Source organism: Lepidochelys olivacea (genome assembly GCF_965140295.1).
Source record: "Lepidochelys olivacea isolate rLepOli2 genome assembly, chromosome: 6".
In the NCBI taxonomy this organism is placed as follows: Eukaryota; Metazoa; Chordata; order Testudines; family Cheloniidae; genus Lepidochelys; species Lepidochelys olivacea.
The window spans coordinates 10,520,967-10,539,747 of NC_140416.1; the positions used below are offsets into that span (position 1 = coordinate 10,520,967).

General features: G+C 50.2%; 1 protein-coding gene across 1 annotated transcript; it reads left to right on the forward strand.

Moving 5' to 3' along the window:
• The first annotated feature begins 7,309 nt into the window (after positions 1 to 7,309).
• On the forward strand, positions 7,310 to 16,470 carry LOC311523029 (membrane-spanning 4-domains subfamily A member 12-like). The gene is made up of 6 exons (XM_084632688.1): positions 7,310 to 7,621; positions 9,188 to 9,307; positions 12,022 to 12,078; positions 12,647 to 12,778; positions 13,993 to 14,103; positions 14,451 to 16,470. Exons 1-6 carry the CDS (start codon positions 7,532 to 7,534, stop codon positions 14,586 to 14,588), a joined length of 648 nt encoding a protein of 215 aa, XP_084488814.1. The 5' UTR covers positions 7,310 to 7,531; the 3' UTR covers positions 14,589 to 16,470.
• Positions 16,471 to 18,781: the final 2,311 nt, after the last annotated feature.

Sequence of the window (18,781 nt, forward strand, 5' to 3'; positions counted from 1 at the left end):
AGGGGTTAGTGGAGGCATTGTGGGCCTGCCATATTCCAGCCCAGAAAAGAGTAGTGGAGGTGAGTCCTCCAAGCAGCCTAGAGAGGCTGTGCAGAAAGCAGCCAATGGGAGAGAAGTGGCACAGAGCAGCCAATCAGGGCCCAGCTGGCTAGCATAAAAGCAGCTGCAGGGCAGAATAGGAGACACTGCTGTGGTGAGTGGACACCATTGCACCCATACAGAGAAATAATTAGATATCCTATAGCCACTGCTATGCCTCCCAACTGCTGGCATAGGGGGCATGGCCCAAAGAAGAGTGATCAGTTGGGGCTCATGTCTGTATCCAGCAATCCACAGCTGCCAGAATATCCCCTTAGGCCTGGAGCAGCCTGGACAGGGACTGTTCAATAAGAAAGTGACCTCAGGATGGGGACAAGGGCTCTTTCGCGCACGTGTCCCTTCTCAGTCCAGCTGAGGATCTGGCTTTATATCTCTCTCAAACACACAAGAGGAGCAAATGCTTTAACTCACCTGGCCCTTTTGAGTTTCTTTTCAGCTGCAACAGAGAGGGATCCAGAAGCGATGAACTGTCCAAAAGGGAGGAATCGATCCTTGATTTACTTGTTGGTTTTACATTTACAGAAACTTTCCCCATAGAATAAACTCTCCATCTGTTCCAGCTCCCTGTACCCATCCACCCACTCATCACAGGCTAGTGAATCCCACCACAGCCAAGACAAAGCCACAGCCAAGCCACAGCCAAGCCAAAGTTTCTATTTATCATCCACACTCTGCAAACTTTTCTAAAATCCACCTTCTAAACCGGTTTCAGAGTAACAGCCGTGTTAGTCTGTATTCGCAAAAAGAAAAGGAGTACTTGTGGCACCTTAGAGACTAACCAATTTATTTGAGCATAAGCTTTCGTGAGCTACAGCTCACTTCATCGGATGCATACTGTGGTAAGTTTAGAAGATCTTATTATATACACACAAAGCATGAAAAAATACCTCCTCCCACCCCACTCTCCTGCTGGTAATAGCTTATCCAAAGTGACCACTCTCCTTACAATGTGTATGATAATCAAGGTGGACCATTTCCAGCACAAATCCAGGGTTTAACAAGAACGTCTGGGGGGGGGGGAGTAGGAAAAAACAAGGGGAAATAGGCTACCTTGCATAATGACTAAGCCACTCCCAGTCTCTATTCAAGCCTAAGTTAATTGTATCCAATTTGCAAATGAATTCCAATTCAGCAGTTTCTTGCTGGAGTTTGGATTTGAAGTTTTTTTGTTGTAAAATAGTGACTTTCATGTCTGTAATCGCGTGACCAGAGAGATTGAAGTGTTCTCCGACTGGTTTATGAATGTTATAATTCTTGACATCTGATTTGTGTCCATTTACTCTTTTATGTAGAGACTGTCCAGTTTGACCAATGTACATGGTAGAGGGGCATTGCTGGCTCATGATGGCATATATCACATTGGTGGATGTGCAGGTGAACGAGCCTCTGATCGTGTGGCTGATGTTATTAGGCCCTGTGATGGTGTCCCCTGAATAGATATGTGGGCACAGTTGGCAATGGGTTTTGTTGCAAGGATAGGTTCCTGGGTTAGTGGTTCTGTTGTGTGGTATGTGGTTGCTGGTGAGTATTTGCTTCAGGTTGGGGGGCTGTCTGTAGGCAAGGACTGGCCTGTCTCCCAAGATTTGTGAGAGCGTTGGGTCATCCTTCAGGATAGGTTGTAGATCCTTAATAATGCATTGGAGGGGTTTTAGTTGGGGGCTGAAGGTGACGGCTAGTGGCGTTCTGTTGTTTTCTTTGTTAGGCCTGTCCTGTAGTAGGTGACTTCTGGGAACTCTTCTGGCTCTATCAATCTGTTTCTTCACTTCCGTAGGTGGGTATTGTAGTTGTAAGAATGCTTGATAGAGATCTTGTAGGCATCTGTCTCTGTCTGAGAGGTTGGAGCAAATGCGGTTGTATCGCATAAACACCACCCTATACTGGAAACCTACTGACCGCTATTCCTACCAACATGCCTCCAGCTTTCACTCTGACCACACCACACGCTCCATCGTCTACAGCCAAGCTCTGCGATACAACCACATTTGCTCCAACCCCTCAGACGCCTACAAGATCTCTATCAAGCATTCTTGATAGAGGGGGAATAATTGGGTTGAGCCGAAAATGAAATGTTTGGCAAATCAAGAAGTTAAAAAAAAATTTCTGGGGTCAAACAAAATGTTTCATTTTGATTTTGGGCATTTTAAAACTTTTTTTAAAGGAAATTTCTAGAAGAAAAGACCTTTCAAAGCAAAAAAAAAAATTCTAAACCTTTTTGAAAATGTCAGTGAAATACCTTGAGTTTTTCAGAATATTTTTAGGGGTGGGAGGTTGTTTGTTTGTGTTGCCAAACTAGTTCAGCACAACCAGCACGAATTCACAAAGCATTTCAGGATCACCCCATCTCCATTTCTGACTTTAAAAAGTTTCAAACAAAAACGTCACCAGCCCTTCCTGAGATGCCCCTCTTCAGATCTAGTGCCTGGTGCCAAGAAGAAGTTCCAGATCCCAATTAATCAGATGTTATTAGACTCTTATTTCTGGTTTTATGGACCTATGAATGAGTGCCTTGCGGATCTGGGCACATCCCTGCCCGCCCTTCCCCAGCACGGGGAAGATCAAGTTGTATGCTCCCATCCACCCTCAGCACCCATCCATTCATTTCCACCCCTCCGTCCGTCCCTCCCTCTGATCCAGCTAGCAAGGGTATTCCTCTACTGATAGCTCCTAGATATGGATGCTCAGTTTGACTCAAACAGGACTCTGCTCTGCTGACTCAAAAAGAAGGCTCCAATGGTATTTGGAAATCATGGGGGTATCAACTGCTACTTTGTCTTCTTAACTGTCTGTGTATAAAAGATTGTCACTTTAAGAGAAAGTGCTCATGGGATCTCTCCAGTGGCTATAAAAAGCCTGGCTGGAGAATAGGGTTGGATAGCCAGGCAGAGAGGTTGCCAGCAGTGTTGCTGTTGCATATTTGGTCCCTTATGGGGAAACAATGTATATGTTGTCCACTGAGACCAGAGCAGATGGCTGGAGCCTGGCTCAGTTTTTGCTCTTGGCAGTATATTGTTTCGGTCTGTTGCTTTAAAATTAGCCCCCCCCCATTTGAAATGTTACATTCCTTATCCCCGGTCGCTCTGTGCCATACATTAGCAAGATCCACCCACCATAAGGGTCATGCTATTGTCACCCTATCCAGGGGGGTGAGCTCCATGGTCCCCCTCATTGGGTAACGTCAGCAGAAAGGCCCAGGATGGACCAACCCTTGAACTCTCCTCTCAGTCTCTTGTGATGGACACTCCCTTCTCTGGTAATTACGTCCAAGCCCTCTGCCCTTGTGTTGGACTGGAGAAGCAACCTATAGCTTTAGGGGAAGCAGGAGTTCACCTAGAAACCAACATCAGTCCCTCTGTCACTGATCAGAGCACCCTCTTCCCCAGTGGGCTCAGGCTGATTCTCGAATGCGATTGGAACAGGGTGACATTTTGTGACCAAAACTTTTTTCGATGAAAAATGCCAATTCGGCGACCCCCAAAACATTTTGGGAATTAGTGTTGGTTTTGCCAAATTGTGTTGGTCGGGGCGGGGGGGACAACAACAAAAACCTAAAATGCATTCTGAAAAAATCAATATGATTTGGTGTCTTGGTTCAAAATGACTTTGCCTCAGTGTCCTTTGCTTTTGTAATGAAATCAATCCAAAATGATTAAAAGTGGCTAAAATTAAAATGAAACACGCTGATTGTGGAGCAGGTGCGCAGAAAGGAAAGAGAAGGGGAATTCTGGTGTCAGGCAGGGAGAGGGGAGTTTTGGGGCTGAAAGAAGAGGGGCGGAGGTGGGTCCCACTTGTAGCCTACAGGGCTAGTCTGTTTGCTTGCCTACATATCTTTTTTTATGAATTTCTTATTTTCTTATGGGTTTGATTTGTAATATATTTATATTAAAGTATTTTGGCTGTGGCAAAGTTAGCATACATGTCTGGGAATCTTTCACCTAGGTAGGTTTCAGAGTAACAGCCGTGTTAGTCTGTATTCGCAAAAAGAAAAGGAGTACTTGTGGCACCTTAGAGACTAACCAATTTATTAGAGCATAAGCTTTCGTGAGCTACAGCTCACTTCCTCAGATGCATATCGTGGAAACTGCAGCAGGCTTTATATATACACAGAGAATATGAAACAATACCTACTCCCACCCCACTGTCCTGCTGGTAATAGCTTATCTAAAGTGATCATCAGGTGGGCCATTTCCAGCACAAATCCAGGTTTTCTCACCCTCCACCCCCCCACACAAATTCACTCTCCTGCTGGTGATAGCCCATCCAAAGTGACAACTCTTTACACAATGTGCATGACAATCAAGTTGGGCTATTTCCTGCACAAATCCAGGTTTTCTCACATCCCCCCGACCCCCATACACACACAAATTCACTCTCCTGCTGGTAATAGCTCATCCAAACTGACCACTCTTCAAGTTTAAATCCAAGTTAAACCAGAACATCTGGGGGGGGGGGGTAGGAAAAAACAAGAGGAAACAGGCTACCTTGCATAATGACTTAGCCACTCCCAGTCTCTATTTAAGCCTAAATTAATAGTATCCAATTTGCAAATGAATTCCAATTCAGCAGTTTCTCGCTGGAGTCTGGATTTGAAGTTTTTTTGTTTTAAGATAGCGACCTTCATGTCTGTGATTGCGTGACCAGAGAGATTGAAGTGTTCTCCGACTGGTTTATGAATGTTATAATTCTTGACATCTGATTTGTGTCCATTTATTCTTTTACGTAGAGACTGTCCAGTTTGACCAATGTATATGGCAGAGGGGCATTGCTGGCACATGATGGCATATATCACATTGGTGGATGTGCAGGTGAACGAGCCTCTGATAGTGTGGCTGATGTTATTAGGCCCTGTGATGGTGTCCCCTGAATAGATATGTGGGCACAATTGGCAACGGGCTTTGTTGCAAGGATAAGTTCCTGGGTTAGTGGTTCTGTTGTGTGGTATGTGGTTGTTGGTGAGTATTTGCTTCAGGTTGCAGGGCTGTCTGTAGGCAAGGACTGGCCTGTCTCCCAAGATTTGTGAGAGTGTTGGGTCATCCTTCAGGATAGGTTGTAGATCCTTAATAATGCGTTGGAGGGGTTTTAGTTGGGGGCTGAAGGTGACGGCTAGCGGCGTTCTGTTATTTTCTTTGTTAGGCCTGTCCTGTAGTAGGTAACTTCTGGGAACTCTTCTGGCTCTATCAATCTGTTTCTTTACTTCTGCAGGTGGGTATTGTAGTTGTAAGAAAGCTTGACAGAGATCTTGTAGGTGTTTGTCTCTGTCTGAGGGGTTGGAGCAAATGCGGTTGTATCGCAGAGCTTGGCTGTAGACGATGGATCATGTGATGTGGTCAGGGTGAAAGCTGGAGGCATGCAGGTAGGAATAGCGGTCAGTAGGTTTCCGGTATAGGGTGGTGTTTATGTGACCATTGTTTATTAGCACTGTAGTGTCCAGGAAGTGGATCTCTTGTGTGGACTGGACCAGGCTGAGGTTGGTGGTGGGATGGAAATTGTTGAAATCATGGTGGAATTCCTCAAGGGCTTCTTTTCCATGGGTCCAGATGATGAAGATGTCATCAATATAGCGCAAGTAGAGTAGGGGCTTTAGGGGACGAGAGCTGAGGAAGCACCTACAAGATGCTTTTAATATCTTCTGATCAGATTAACTGGTGAGTCTGTAACCCATACTATCCAAATTAATATTAACTTCCTAAAATCAGGCAACACACTCCAAAGGGGATTCCAGCTGTGAAAGCAATACAGCCATCCAGCTGGCTGTGCTGGGAGCCTCCTGTCAAAGAGACACCTGCAGCCAGCAGGGTGCAGGGAATAGACCCAGCATGATGAGCAGAGTAAGAGCATTGTAAATAGTGTGATGAGGCTATTGGTGAAAGCCCTGGAGAGGGTGCAGCGCCAGATCAGCAGCGGGGGCCTGGGTTTGCCTTAACAGATGAAAGGGAGAGAGGGGTGGCGGTCCTGTAGCACCTTTTGCTGGCTAACCTTGGCTCTGCACTACCTTTCTTGTCTCGGTTTCCTGACAAGTTAGGGTTTCCATATAAGAATGACACCAAAATTGTCTGTGCTTATGCCCTATCTGGGCTTCTTTATTGGTATAATGCAATGCTATCACTTTTCAGGCATTGATTTCAAAGTGCGTCACCATCTTTATTGTATTTATCCTCACTGTACCCTGGGAGGCAGGGCAGGGCCATGACAGAATCACAGAAACTTAGGTCTGGAAGAATTCAGCAAGTCCCCTGCACTAAGGCAGAACCGAGGAACCCTAAACCATCCCTGGCACGTGTTTGCCCCATCTGTTCTTAGAAACCTCCAACAATGTTCCAGAGCTGAACTACGCTTAGAGTTAGAAAGTTTTCCCATGTTGCCCTACCTATAAAAGGAGGGCTAATGCTCCTCTCCGTCACAGACAGGGCATAAGGATGCAAAGCAAGGCCTTGTGCTTAACTTGATATGTCTGTGTGTTGCATCTGCTCCACTCCAGAATTGCAGGGAATGTTGTAGATTTCCATTCTGTTGATCTGGGGGACCACTGATCGCTATGGTTACATAGGTTCTGGGTCCTGGGGTGAGGCACTGACCTCAGGGTGAGGGTAGAGGTTAAGTTAGGGCTAAAGTGTCAGAGCTCTGGCTGCTGCAGCAGAAAATAGGTATTCTGGGGGCTGGATTTTAGTGGCCACCAAGTTGCCGGAAGCCTCTTGGTCAAGATCTGGCCATGTATACCGAGCAAGGGCCTCACCCAATGAAATGAATGGCCCTGACATTTTCAAGAAAAGAAAGGAAGCCGTCCCAGGGCCTGTGGGTCTCCGTGCTGCATGAGGCCATTGAGGGCTGTGGCTGGCTCTTCCCGTTGTCTGACGGCTTGGACAGAGTGCTCGCATCTAACCCTGCTCACCCAAGGAGCCTGCGCGCCTCTGCGTGAAGACCTTTCCCTGCTCCCGCTCCTTACAAACGGGTTTTCACTCTCCGCCGGCTGCTCCGCTGTGTAAATACCGGTTCCTCCCGTTCTCGCTCCGCGGCCCCAGCAGCCCCGGGACGGTGGCGTTTCCGTCCCACGCCTCCCTGAACGGATTGAACGGCGGGGCAGGGGCAGCCGCCGCCGGGGGGCCCCTGCAGCTCACCCCCCAGCCCAGGGCTGCGCGCCCGCTTGCTGCCCCTGCACGATCAGGGCTGGAGCTCGCGCTTGTGAATAAATCCCCCCCCCGCCCCCGCCCCCGCGCGCCTTTCCCTGCCGTGTGCGCGTCCTCCAGCGCCTCTGTCTCCGTGAGCTCGTCCTCCGCGGCAGCCGGTGGGATCGCCCCGGCTCCTCCCCAGCTGGGCAGCCGGGCCGGCGCTCGTGGGCCAGGCTCAGCCAGGCGTGGGGCTGGGGGGGGCGGATGCAGCTTCGCGTCCAGCCGCCGGGCACCCCGCGGGGCTGGGAGCGAACACCCCGGTGGCGTCCATGTCAGGGGAGGGGACCATACGGCTGGGGAGACGCGCCGTGATGTACAAGGCGGAGACGATCCCCAAGGGGAAGAACCGAGTGATGGGGGTGAGTGTGGCTGAGAGATGGGAAAAGTGTGTGTGTGGGGGGGGGGGCTGCACTGGGCAGGGGGGTGCGGGGACTGGCAGGGCCCGAGCCGCCTCCGAGTGCCGGGGAGAGGTGGGGCGCATCCCCCCCCTGGCCTGTGCTAGGCGGGTTGTCAGACGAGGATCGTAGCGCTCCTTCCTGGGCTGGAAACCCATCAGCCAAAGCCCCCTGGAGCTGCCCCTCGGGGTGGGGGGGCCTGCCTGGGCTGCTCTTCCTTGAGAGGCGCTTGTGTGGCAAGGTGACCCCCACGCAAGGGTGACCAGATGTCCCGGTTTTATAGGGACACTCCTGATATTTGGGGCTTAGTCTTGTATAGGGGCAGATTACCCCCCCCCCCAACACACCCCCTCCTGTTTTTTCACACTTGCTATCTGGTCACCCTGCCTCTTGCTCAGGGGCCTGCCAGCCTGATTCTCCAGCTGGTGGAGAGAGCAGGGGAGCAGAAGGGAGGGGCAGGCAGACCTGGGCTGACACCTGTTCCAGCTGGCACCCCCCAGGTGCTGCCAGCCCTGGGATTGGCAGCAGGCCAGGGTGCGTAGTGGCAGCAGGGGCTCTGGTCAGTGTCAGGAGAGCAGAGTCCTGGCACCAGCATGGGCATAGGGGAGGCTTCCAGGGACTGCCCACCTGAGGGCACTCTGCTCTGCCTTGGCTTCCAGGGCCAGCCCTGCTCCCTCCCTCCTCTTGGGAGGTCAGAGGCTGGCAGCCCCACTGAACCCCCTGGGCCTGTTCTCTCCTGCAGGGAGCTCCGCAGAGCAAAGTGCAGCTCTCACATGTGGCAGACTCGTAGGCCCATTCTCCTGCTGGCAGAGGCTGAGGTTTCTGCAGAGCTGCATCCTAGCCAGGGGGTTATAGAGCTCTGCTTTGGGGCAGTGGGGAGCATCTTTTGCAGGACCCCCCTCAGTCTGGGTAAAGAACAGCCCCCAAAAGGAAGGTTGCTGGCCATGCATGGAGGGGGAAATGCTGGGGGGACATGGGTACCCCCCCACAATTCCAGAATATGGCAAAAAAAGGAATCCTGCTCTTGCACTGTCCTGCCTTGAGGACCTTTCATGATGCTCTTCCCAGACACCACTGAGGAGGTCAGAACTCATCACACAGCAGTTCCAATCTTTCCCCTTCTTTTGTTCTCCTCTGGCTCTCACCTATGGTCCTGAGCTCAGTGTGGCTAGGAGTCAATCACTCCTGAGCACTAAACCCAGCTTGATTGGGTGGAAGAGCTACAGCAGGTCACTTCACTGTTCTGCCTCAGTTTCTCCATCTACTAAATATGGGAGGGTTAGCTGATGTTTATGTCACTGACCCCAGCTTGAGTCAACAACGGGGTTTGAACTCTCGGCTTTCAGAGCTAAAAAGCACAAGCTACTTGGTGATAAGCTGTAACAGTGCCCTCAGTGACCCATACCTAGCCCATGCTGCATTTGCACAGTGCTTTCAAAATGCAGAGCTGCTGGGCACCTCTCTGTAAAGTCAGCAGCATGATGGCAGGGATGACTGTGACCCATGTTACTGCTGTGATCATTCTCTCAGACCATCCAGATCATGATGGGTTTCATGCATATCGGCTTTGGGATTGTCCTGACGACCATCACCAATGTTTACACCTCTGTCTTTGTGATTGGAGAGATCCCGTTCCTTGGAGGAGTGTCTGTGAGTAGCGTAAATGGAACTGAATGAATCCAGATTGGGTTGGCTTCCCATGACAATTCCATTTTCTCCCCTCTCCACTCACCTCAGACTGGCTTCCCATGACCAGCCCATTTTTCTCTCCTCTCTACCCACCGAGGACTGGGTGGGTAGGACTGTCCCATGGTCTAGCCTGAAGGGATTGTCTCTCACTTGAATGTCTTTTAGAGGCACCTGCAGAGGATCAGAATGCTGATGAATTAGATGGATTGTTATTATTTATGTTGCAGGATCTCCTGGGGCCCCTAGTCCTGGACCAGGATCCCATAGTGCTAAGTGCTGTGCAGACACAAAACAAAAAGATGATCCATGCCCCAGGCCTGGATCCTCACGGGATATTTAGGGACTTAACTCATGGATTTCAACAGGAGTCAAGCAGCCACATATCTTTGAGGGCCTGGACCTTAGTGGCCCTGTGCCTGAAAGTATGGAGCCTACTTACCTGGAGAAACCCACCTTCCAGCCGGACAACAGAGACTCTGGATTGCAGGAGTCCAGAGAGGTAGTTGCTTTCCAGCAGAAGCAGACTCATTTCCTGAGCTCCCCATCCTGTTTGCCCTAGCAGGGAGAAGGGGTCCATGCTTCTGCCTCGTTTCCATCAGAGGCGGGTCCCTTAGGGGAACCAGAATTGATCCCAAAGTTTAAAGAGACCCACAGTTTAATAATATGAGGCTGTGAAAAAGGCTAATGCAGTCCTAGGATGCATCAGGCGAGGTATTTCCAGTAGAGACAGGGAAGTGTTAATACCCATTATACAAGGCTCGGGTGAGCCCTCCCCTGGAATACTGTGTGCAGGTCTGGTCTCCCATGTTTAACAAAGATGAATTCAAACCAGAACAGGTGCAGAGAAGGGCTACTAGGATGTTCTGAGGAATGGAAAACCTCCCTTATGAGAGGAGACTCAAAGAGCTTGGCTTGTTTAGCCAAACCAAATGAAGGCTGAGGGGAGATGTGATTGCTCTCTATAAATACATCAGAGGGATAAATACAGGGAGGGAGAGGAGTTATTTTAACTTAAGTGCCAATGTGGACACAAGAACATATGGATATAAACTGGCCATCAACAAGTTTAGTCTTGAAATTAAAGGAAGGTTTCTAGCCATCAGAGGAGTGAATTTCTGGAACAGCCTCCCAAGGGGAGCAGTAGGGGCAAAAGACCTATCTGGCTTCCAGACTGAGCTTACTAAGTTTATGGAGGGGATGGTATGACAGGACTGCCTACAATGGCATGTAGCCAATCTGTGACTTCTAGCAGCAAATATCTCCAATAGCTGGTGATCGGACACTAGGTGGAGAGGGCTCTGAGTTACTACAGAGAATTCTTTCCCAGGTGTCTGGCTGGTGGGTCTTGCCCACATGCTCAGGGTCTAATATTTGGGGTGAGAAAGGAATTTTTCCCTGGGGTCAGATTGGCAGAGATCCTGGTGATTTTTTGCCTTCTTCTGCAGAATGGGGCATGGGTCACTTGCAGGTTTAAACTAGTGTAAATGGTGGGTTCTCTGTAACTTGAAGTCTTTAAATCATGATTTGAAGACTTCAGTAACTCAGCCAGAGGTTATAGGTCTATTACGGGAGTGGGTGGGTGAGGTTCTGTAGCCTGCATTGTGCAGGAGGTCAGACTAGATCAGGGGTCTCAAACACGCGGCCCGCAGGGTTATTTTCTGCAGCTCGCCAGCTCCCCGCAGCCCCCCCAGCGTTTATCTAGAGCGGCTCCGGCCCGGCCCGGCACACACCGAGGGCAGGGCAGGCTCCCTGCCTGCCTGCCCTGCCCCTGCGCCACTCCGGGAAGCAGCCAGGACCTAGTGGGGGCACAGGGGTCTGTGTGCTGCCCTGGCCGTGATTCCCCGTTCCCAGCCAATGGGAGCTGCGGGGGGTGGTCCTGGAGGCGCAGCCAAGGCAACACACAGACCCCTGTCCCCTGCCCCCCTCCAAGGTTCCAGCCGCTTCCCGGAGCGGCGCGGGGGCAGGGCAGGCAGGAGGGAAGCCTGCCCTGTCCCCAGTGCACGCCAGGCCGGAGCCCGCCCCCGCACCCCTCCTGCAGCTGAACCCCCTGCCGCACCCCTCAACCTTCCTGCACCCCAACCCCCTGCCACACCTCACACCCCTCCTGCACCTCAACCCCCTGCCCTGAGCCCCCTGCCGCAAACTGACCCCCTGCTGCACGCCACACCCTTCCTGTACCCTGAGCCCCCTGATGCACCCTGAACCCCCCCTGGGGGCAGGGAGGGGGCGGAGTTGGGGCGGGATTTCAGGGAAGGGGTTGGAATGGGGGCAGGGAAGGGGTGGGAAGAGGTGGGGCGGAGCAGGGCAGCAGGGGAGGGTCAGTGATGCGGCCCTCGGGCCAATGTACTAGTCCTCATGTGGCCCTCGTGGTCATTTGAGTTTGAGATCCCTGGACTAGATGATCATGATGGTCCCTTCTGACCTTAAAGTCTGGGGTAATGGCATGCTCAGCTGTATTATACTGTTCTGCCACTAGGCAGTGCTGTGTGTGGCATGCCTTACTTAAACTCACAACAGTGCATTCAAGGATCTTACAATTTAGGCATCTGGTGTATATAATGAAGCTCTGTAGCTAGGCCATATCTGGTACAGATGCCTGATGGGCTAATAACAGCCCTGCAACCAGCCATGAACAAGGTGCACCTGACAATGATAATTTCCCCTTCCCCACACAGTTCATCATTTCTGGCTGCCTCTCTATCGGAGCCGAGAAGAGCCCGACCGAATGCGCGGTGAGTCCTAGCATTGCCTTCCCTTCAGAGGCTTTAGTTTAACTCCACTTGAACCAGGGTGAAAGCAGAATGCCAGGCACCAGGTGAACACAAAGGCTGAATTCCTCTCCTCCCCCAGGAGGTGTGGTTTCTGGTGTGGGAGAAGAACCTCTCCAGGGCAGGGGTGGGGTTCACATGAAGCATCTGATGATATTTCAGGGCATCCCCCTGAAGCATGTGGTGCGGGTTTGTCCTCCATTAAAGATTCAGGGAGTGGAGAGGGATGTTATGTTGCAGTCCAGCAGGTAGGTTTGTCTGATCCCAGGCTGGGAACATCGTCTCGTGATTTCTGGAGATTCCTATTCCAGGTCAATCTTCGGGAAAGCTTCAGAGGCTGGGTTTCCAGAATGTGGGTTTTTACCCCCCAAGTCCAGACAAAGCCAGGAGACACAGATCCATGGTTTCAGATTAGAGGGTTGGTTCAAGTTACTTGCAAGATTACTTGCAAGTTACTAACCAGATTCCAGCTGATTATTTATTTCATCCATACCTAGCAATATCCCTTCCCCCCTCTGTGTGTATGTTCCAGGTGAAAGGAAGCCAGACCATGAATGTCATCAGTGCCATCTTTGCATTACTTGGGATAGTGGCTTTTATAATAGACCTGAATATAAATGGACTGTACCACTCCAACTATGACTACTACAATTATCTAGTGATGGTAAGCGACTGTTCAGATCCTGCTGGCAGCTTTCTATTCACAGATCATTGGTTTGGAATGAACATCTTGGGGAGATCTGTTGTTGCTCTAAGAGAGATGGAGAGAGAGGAGGATCTAGCCTTCTATGTAGGAATGGGAACAGTGACGAGGGGCTCAGATGCCAAGGTGATGAGCCTGGCACAAATTACATTGGCATTGGTTGGTATTTTGAGAGTGACCCCCTTTTTAGACAAAAATGCTGCTTTTGTCAAAATCGAAATGTTTAAAAACGTGCCAGCAGTGACAATGTTTTGTTTAGGAAGAAAAATTGGGAAAAAGCAGTTTTGAAAATGTCAAAATGTCCCATTTCAGCATGTACAGAACAGAACATTTTGAGAGGACTATTGCAAAGAAAACTTCTTTTTTTTTTTTTAAGAAAAAAAAGTATAAAAAGGTCAAAATTGGAATGAAAGTGCTTTGTTGAGGTAGGACCCTAAACTACACTCCCTGAATCTTCACACAGCACCAGCAAAACTCCCAAGTCCTTGCCCCATCATGCACTGGGCAAGGCGTAAACCCTGAGGTAGATTCCCTTGGAAAGGGATGAGGCTTCCTCTTTGTTAGCACTGAAGTCTAAGTCAAGAATCTGAAGGGGATGTGCCCAAGACATTCTAGATGCTAAATAATATGGATTGAAGATTAGAGAGAGACAAGGTGGGTGAGGCAAAATCTTTTATTGGACCAACTTCTGTTGGTCTGAAGTAGAGTTCTGTCTAGCTGGAAAGCATGTCTCTTTCACCAACAGAAGTTGGTCCAATAAAAGATTTTGCCTCAACCATATCCTGGGGCCCACCCAGCTATAACCCTGCAAACATGGATTGAGGATGACACTGGGGACAGATCCTCAGGTGGTGTAAATCGGTGTTGCTCCATTGAAGCCAATTCAGAGCTGATCTACACCAGTGAATAATCCGGCCCTTGGGGTGCAGCATCCTGGCAGATAGAAAAGTCTGAGATGACACTGGGGGGAGCCACTGGAATGGATTCTTAGTGTACCCCGTTGGACAAGGGGAAGAAGTGGAACTGGATTTTTGTGCTTCTAGGAATGGACTCTGGGGGGGGCAGCTCGAGGCAGGAGAGGGCATGAGTTGTATGTAGCACACAGCAGCCTCAGCCCTGATCAGGGGTATAGGGTGTTAATGGCTATGCTGTTGTGGTTTTCTATTCTCGAGCAGGCCGGGAACGGGATCTCCATCGTGCTGCTGATCTTCACCATCCTGGAGTTCTGCATTGCCGTCGCCACCGCACTCTTTTGGTGCCGGGCAACCCGCCTCAACTCCCACGAGGTGAGCATTTTGATCCCATGAGATTGCTGGCCAGCTCCATGTCTGGGAAGCATGGCAAGAGGTTTGCTTCCATTTAACCCCATTCCTGATTAGCAGAGCATATCTCAGGGAGGCAATAGTGGGGCTTGGGTAACATGGGCATGGTGGCCACTATGATTCAGATGATGCCAGGAAGATGGCAGTAGGTGTAGCGGATGCTGCTGGTGAACAGGACATGGTCTAGTGGAATCATTGGAGAGATGCCCATGGACCTCGGTGGGCATTGGCTCAGTTCCTCTGAGACTGCATGCAGGTGATGCTGGTGGTGATGATGATGCCAATGAGAGGCTGATTTCCCTGTTTTCCAGTCCATGCTGATTGTGCCCAATACCATCAGGGCAGACCTCATAGTGCCCACTGCAGAATTGCCTCATCCACCAACTTACAATGATGCGGCCTATGATCCGAAGAACCAGTCTGAGTGGGAGGCCCAAGAAAGAACTTGAGGAGAAGTCGGCCCAAGAGCAGAAGCAGCAGCTCCTCCTCCTCTGAGGAGCAAATTCTGGCCCCCTGCCTGCATGACAGATTTCCTTCAGTTACTGCCAATGTTCTGCCCACCCCTGGTCTCTGTCTTGAGTTCCAAGGGACCTGCTCTCCCCTTCTTCCGGGATGGGCTCAGGACTGTGTGTTGCCCACAAATGAGACTTTAAAGCATGTTCCCCAGCCTGGTCTACCTTGAACCAAGAGGTAACATCTAGCCCGCATTCCCTGTAGGCTGCATGGGGAATTGGTCAATGAATCTGTCAAGGGGGCAGCACATCCCCTGTGCATGAGTGCCCCCTGGGCAGAGAGATCTGAGAGCAGGCAGGGGGCCAGAGTGAAACTTGGGGCAGGAGCACCTCCAAACAAACATGTGACAATCACCCGTGTATCTAGCTGCGCTCTCCCAGGCCCCCTTTCAACCCTCTGTCAGCACAGAATCCAGCACAGGAACAGGGAGTGGCAGCTTGGAATCCTGACCCTGAGCTAGTTAAAACAGCCTTGAGGGATGCTCTAATTCCACCTGTCTTCCCCTGGTCCCCGTGGCAGCTGGAGAATAGCCAGTGCACCGGGCTGCCCTGGCCGCACACCCTGGAAACTCCTGATCCAGGGGTTTTCTGCACTGGGGGAACAGCCAGGGGTGTTGTTACTTTGCACGGCTTTGGAACAGTGTAACCAGTGTCCAATGGCCGCTCTCTCTCCATCACTGGATTTTGCCCCAGGCTGCGACCCAGACAGGCCTTCACTGTAGGTGGATGAAGGGCACAGACTTTGGAGCCTCCAGACATTGATGCTAATGTAGCCGCAGGTCAGCAGTGGCTGGAAAGCATTATCATCTGACAATCCGGTGTCCCATGTGAAATGGTGCCTCATTCTTAGTAGGTAAGGCCGCCAGGTAACAAGAACCCCACTATGATGGGCCTCAACTCCTATGACACAGCACCCTGAGGGGTTGGCAACTGCTCTGCAGAGCAGGGCAGGGGGTAAAAGGTCCGGGTCGTAATGAGAGATTCCCCATCTCCTGGTTCCTCCACAGCTAAAAGGCTGGAGAGCCCTATCTAGACAGAGGGGTCATGGCCTCCCAGGCAAATATGGGTGCCGCAAGAAGGAAGCCATTGGTTTATAACCAGTCTCTCTAGCCTCATGGTGTAGCCAGTCCCCAAACAGATGGGCATGGCTTTTTTCTCCCCTGTAGTGTGACTGAGTGATTTTTCTCTAATTGCCTATTGGCTTCTTTTGAGAAGAGCCTTATAGGGGAAAGGTGGGTGGGTGGGGTGGGGGAGTCTCCCACTGGCTTCTATAGACCTTGCATCAGGTCCTTTAAAAGCAATCATGGGAAATTTCTTCCGGCTATAAAAAGCCTATCTGGAAATCAGGGATCCTTAGCGTGAGGTGACCTTTATAACAGTCATCCTTTGGATACGTCTACCCTGCAATAAAAGACCCTCTGCATTGCCACGGCTGGCTTGGCTTAGCTGACTAGGTCTTGTGAAAGGCTATAAAATTGCAGTGTGGATGTTCGTGCTGGAGCCTGGGCTTTGAGACCTCATAAAGGGGGAAGATCTCAGAGCCTGGTCTCCATCCCAAGCCTGAACATCTACACTGCAATTTCATAGCCCTGAGAGCCCAAGTCAGCTGACCCAGGCGCTGAACCTCAATGCCATGGGTTTTTTTACGCAGTGTAGACATACCCTTGTAGTTGTAAGTTTGGTAACTTATAGGAACATTTAAGATATATTGAAATTTGCCTAAATGTCCTGCATCTGGCTCAATCTTTTTTATGTTTGGTTGTATTTCTGGTTGTTTTTATTTTACTTTTTAAATAAACCACCTGTTTAAAACTTTAAATCCTGATCTCTGGGTATTTTGTGTCATCTTGGAGCGAGATACACCCTTGCAGCCAGTCTCTGTAGAGATTACAGCTAGGTGAATAATAGAATTTTCCATTTGTTGGCAATTTCAAAAAGTTGAGAAAAAAATTTGTTTGGGGTCAAACCAAAACCACAAATGTTCAAATTTTTCGGCAAATCACAAAAATAAAAGCAATATTTAGGGCTGAACAAAATGTTTGGTTTCACAAAATTGTAACATTTCATTTAGATTTTGACCATTTTTAGATTTTTTTAAAAACAAAATGAAAGGAAATTTTGAAATGAAAAGTTAGTTCAAGCCAAAACACTGAAAGGTTACAATTTGATTTTTTTCAAGAATTTGGGGAGGAGGGTTCCCAAAAATGAACAATATGGCAAAATTCACATGAACTCACAAAATATTTTTGTGTCACCAAATCTGCATTTGTCACCAAAAAACAGTTTAGTGTGAAAAGTTTCACCCAACTCTAGCAGAGAGCCAAGGATTGAATGGCACAAAGAAAGCCAATGCCTTTCTCCCCTCTGGAATTAATCATTATTTCTATCACCACAAATCTGGTGCCAGTATTGAATGGCCCAAGCAGGCAGTGGTCCCTGGTACCACCTGCCTTTTGGAATAGCTACTCCCTAGGACTTTGCAGTCTGAAGTCCAGCTGCGCCAGCCTTTCTGGACCATGTTTCACAGGAACCAGCCCCACAGCTTTGTCCATATTGGGCACACGACCCAAAGGACAACGGAGAAACTTCTCAAAGGTGAGCATTGGGGGTAAGTGTTGTATGAGCAGCCTATTCATTGAGATGAAGGTGTTTGTGACAGGGTGCACCTGGCCTTTAGGGCTCTCTACAGGGGGCCCCATGGTCCTGGTACACCCTGCCCCAGGAAGCAGCAAAGGGGTGGGGGGGAATGCAGCAACAAAGGAGCTCCTGCAGGCCTGTCAGGAGCAGCCATCTTGGAAACTACAGATATGTGACCTTCCAAGGGCTAGTGCCAGCCAGTCAGAGCCCAGCAGGCTCAGGTAAAAGGAGCTTCAGGCCCTTAGCAGGGCAGTGTGGAAGCTGTCTGGGAGCAGAGGAGCAGGGAAATGTGTTTCTCTCTGGCCACAGGAGCCTGAGGATCAGCCAGGGTTTATCTGCAGCTGCATTTGTATAGCTGGGTTAGCAGGGAGAGCGGGACCTGACCAGGGACTCCGGACCCTCCACCTGCCCTGGGCAGCGACACCACGAGGGCAGGGACATGGGCTGGGGGCTGCTCTCTGGCATCCCAATCCCACACCCAGGGCAGGCGGAGAGTCCGGGGCTCTCCACAGCAGCTGGGGCTCCCTGTGTGGCTCTTACCATGGCCCCGCTCCAGCTTCTGGCTTGGCCAGGGGGCAGGGCCTTGGAGGGAAGAGGAGGAGCAGGGGTGAAGCCACAGAGGTGGGCAGGGCTCCTGCATGTGTCCCACTTTTACCTTTTGAAAAGGTGTTCACTCTAGGGAAGTAGCAACCACAAACTGAATTAGGGTGACCAGATGAAACGGAAAAAATATCGGGACACATGGGGGAAGCAAAAAAAAACAAAACCCGCCGGAGCAGCCAAAGCCACAATATCGGGACAAATGGCGTCCCCACCGTGCATCGGTCGGGACACAGGACAAAGAACTAAACATCGGGACAGTCCCGATTTTATCGGGACAGCTGGTCACCCTAAACTGAATTGAGCAGTATATGGCTGATGTTTATCAGGTCCCTGGATTGGGATCTGGAGTAGTGGGCAGGCCTGAGTCCCCCACCAGCAAACTGGTGTCAACCCGAAGAATCGGGGGATCAACCTAACCTAAGCCCCAAGAATGGAACAGGACTTGTTTGGAAGCCAGAGTGAAGGGCTGAATTTAAAGGGTTCAGAGCCAGGGCTGAAGACTTTGGTGAGACCAGATAGATTGTTTGTTTATTGGACTCTGCCACCCCAGAAGGGGCTCATTTTGGCTGTGTGACCTGGCCAGAGGGCTGACCCACTGAAATCCCACCAGGGGAGGTTGACATAGGATTATAGAATATCAGGGTTGGAAGGGACCTCAGGAGGTCATCTAGTCCAACCCCCTGCTCAAATCAGGACCAATCCCCAACTATGTCATCCCAGCCAGGGCTTTGTCATGCCTGACCTTAAAAATCTCTAAGGAAGGAGATTCCACCACCTCCCTAGGTAACCCATTCCAGTGTTTCACCACCCTCCTAGTAAAAAAGATTTTCCTAATATCCAACCTAAACCTCCCCCACTGCAACTTGAGACCATTACTCCTTGTTCTGTCA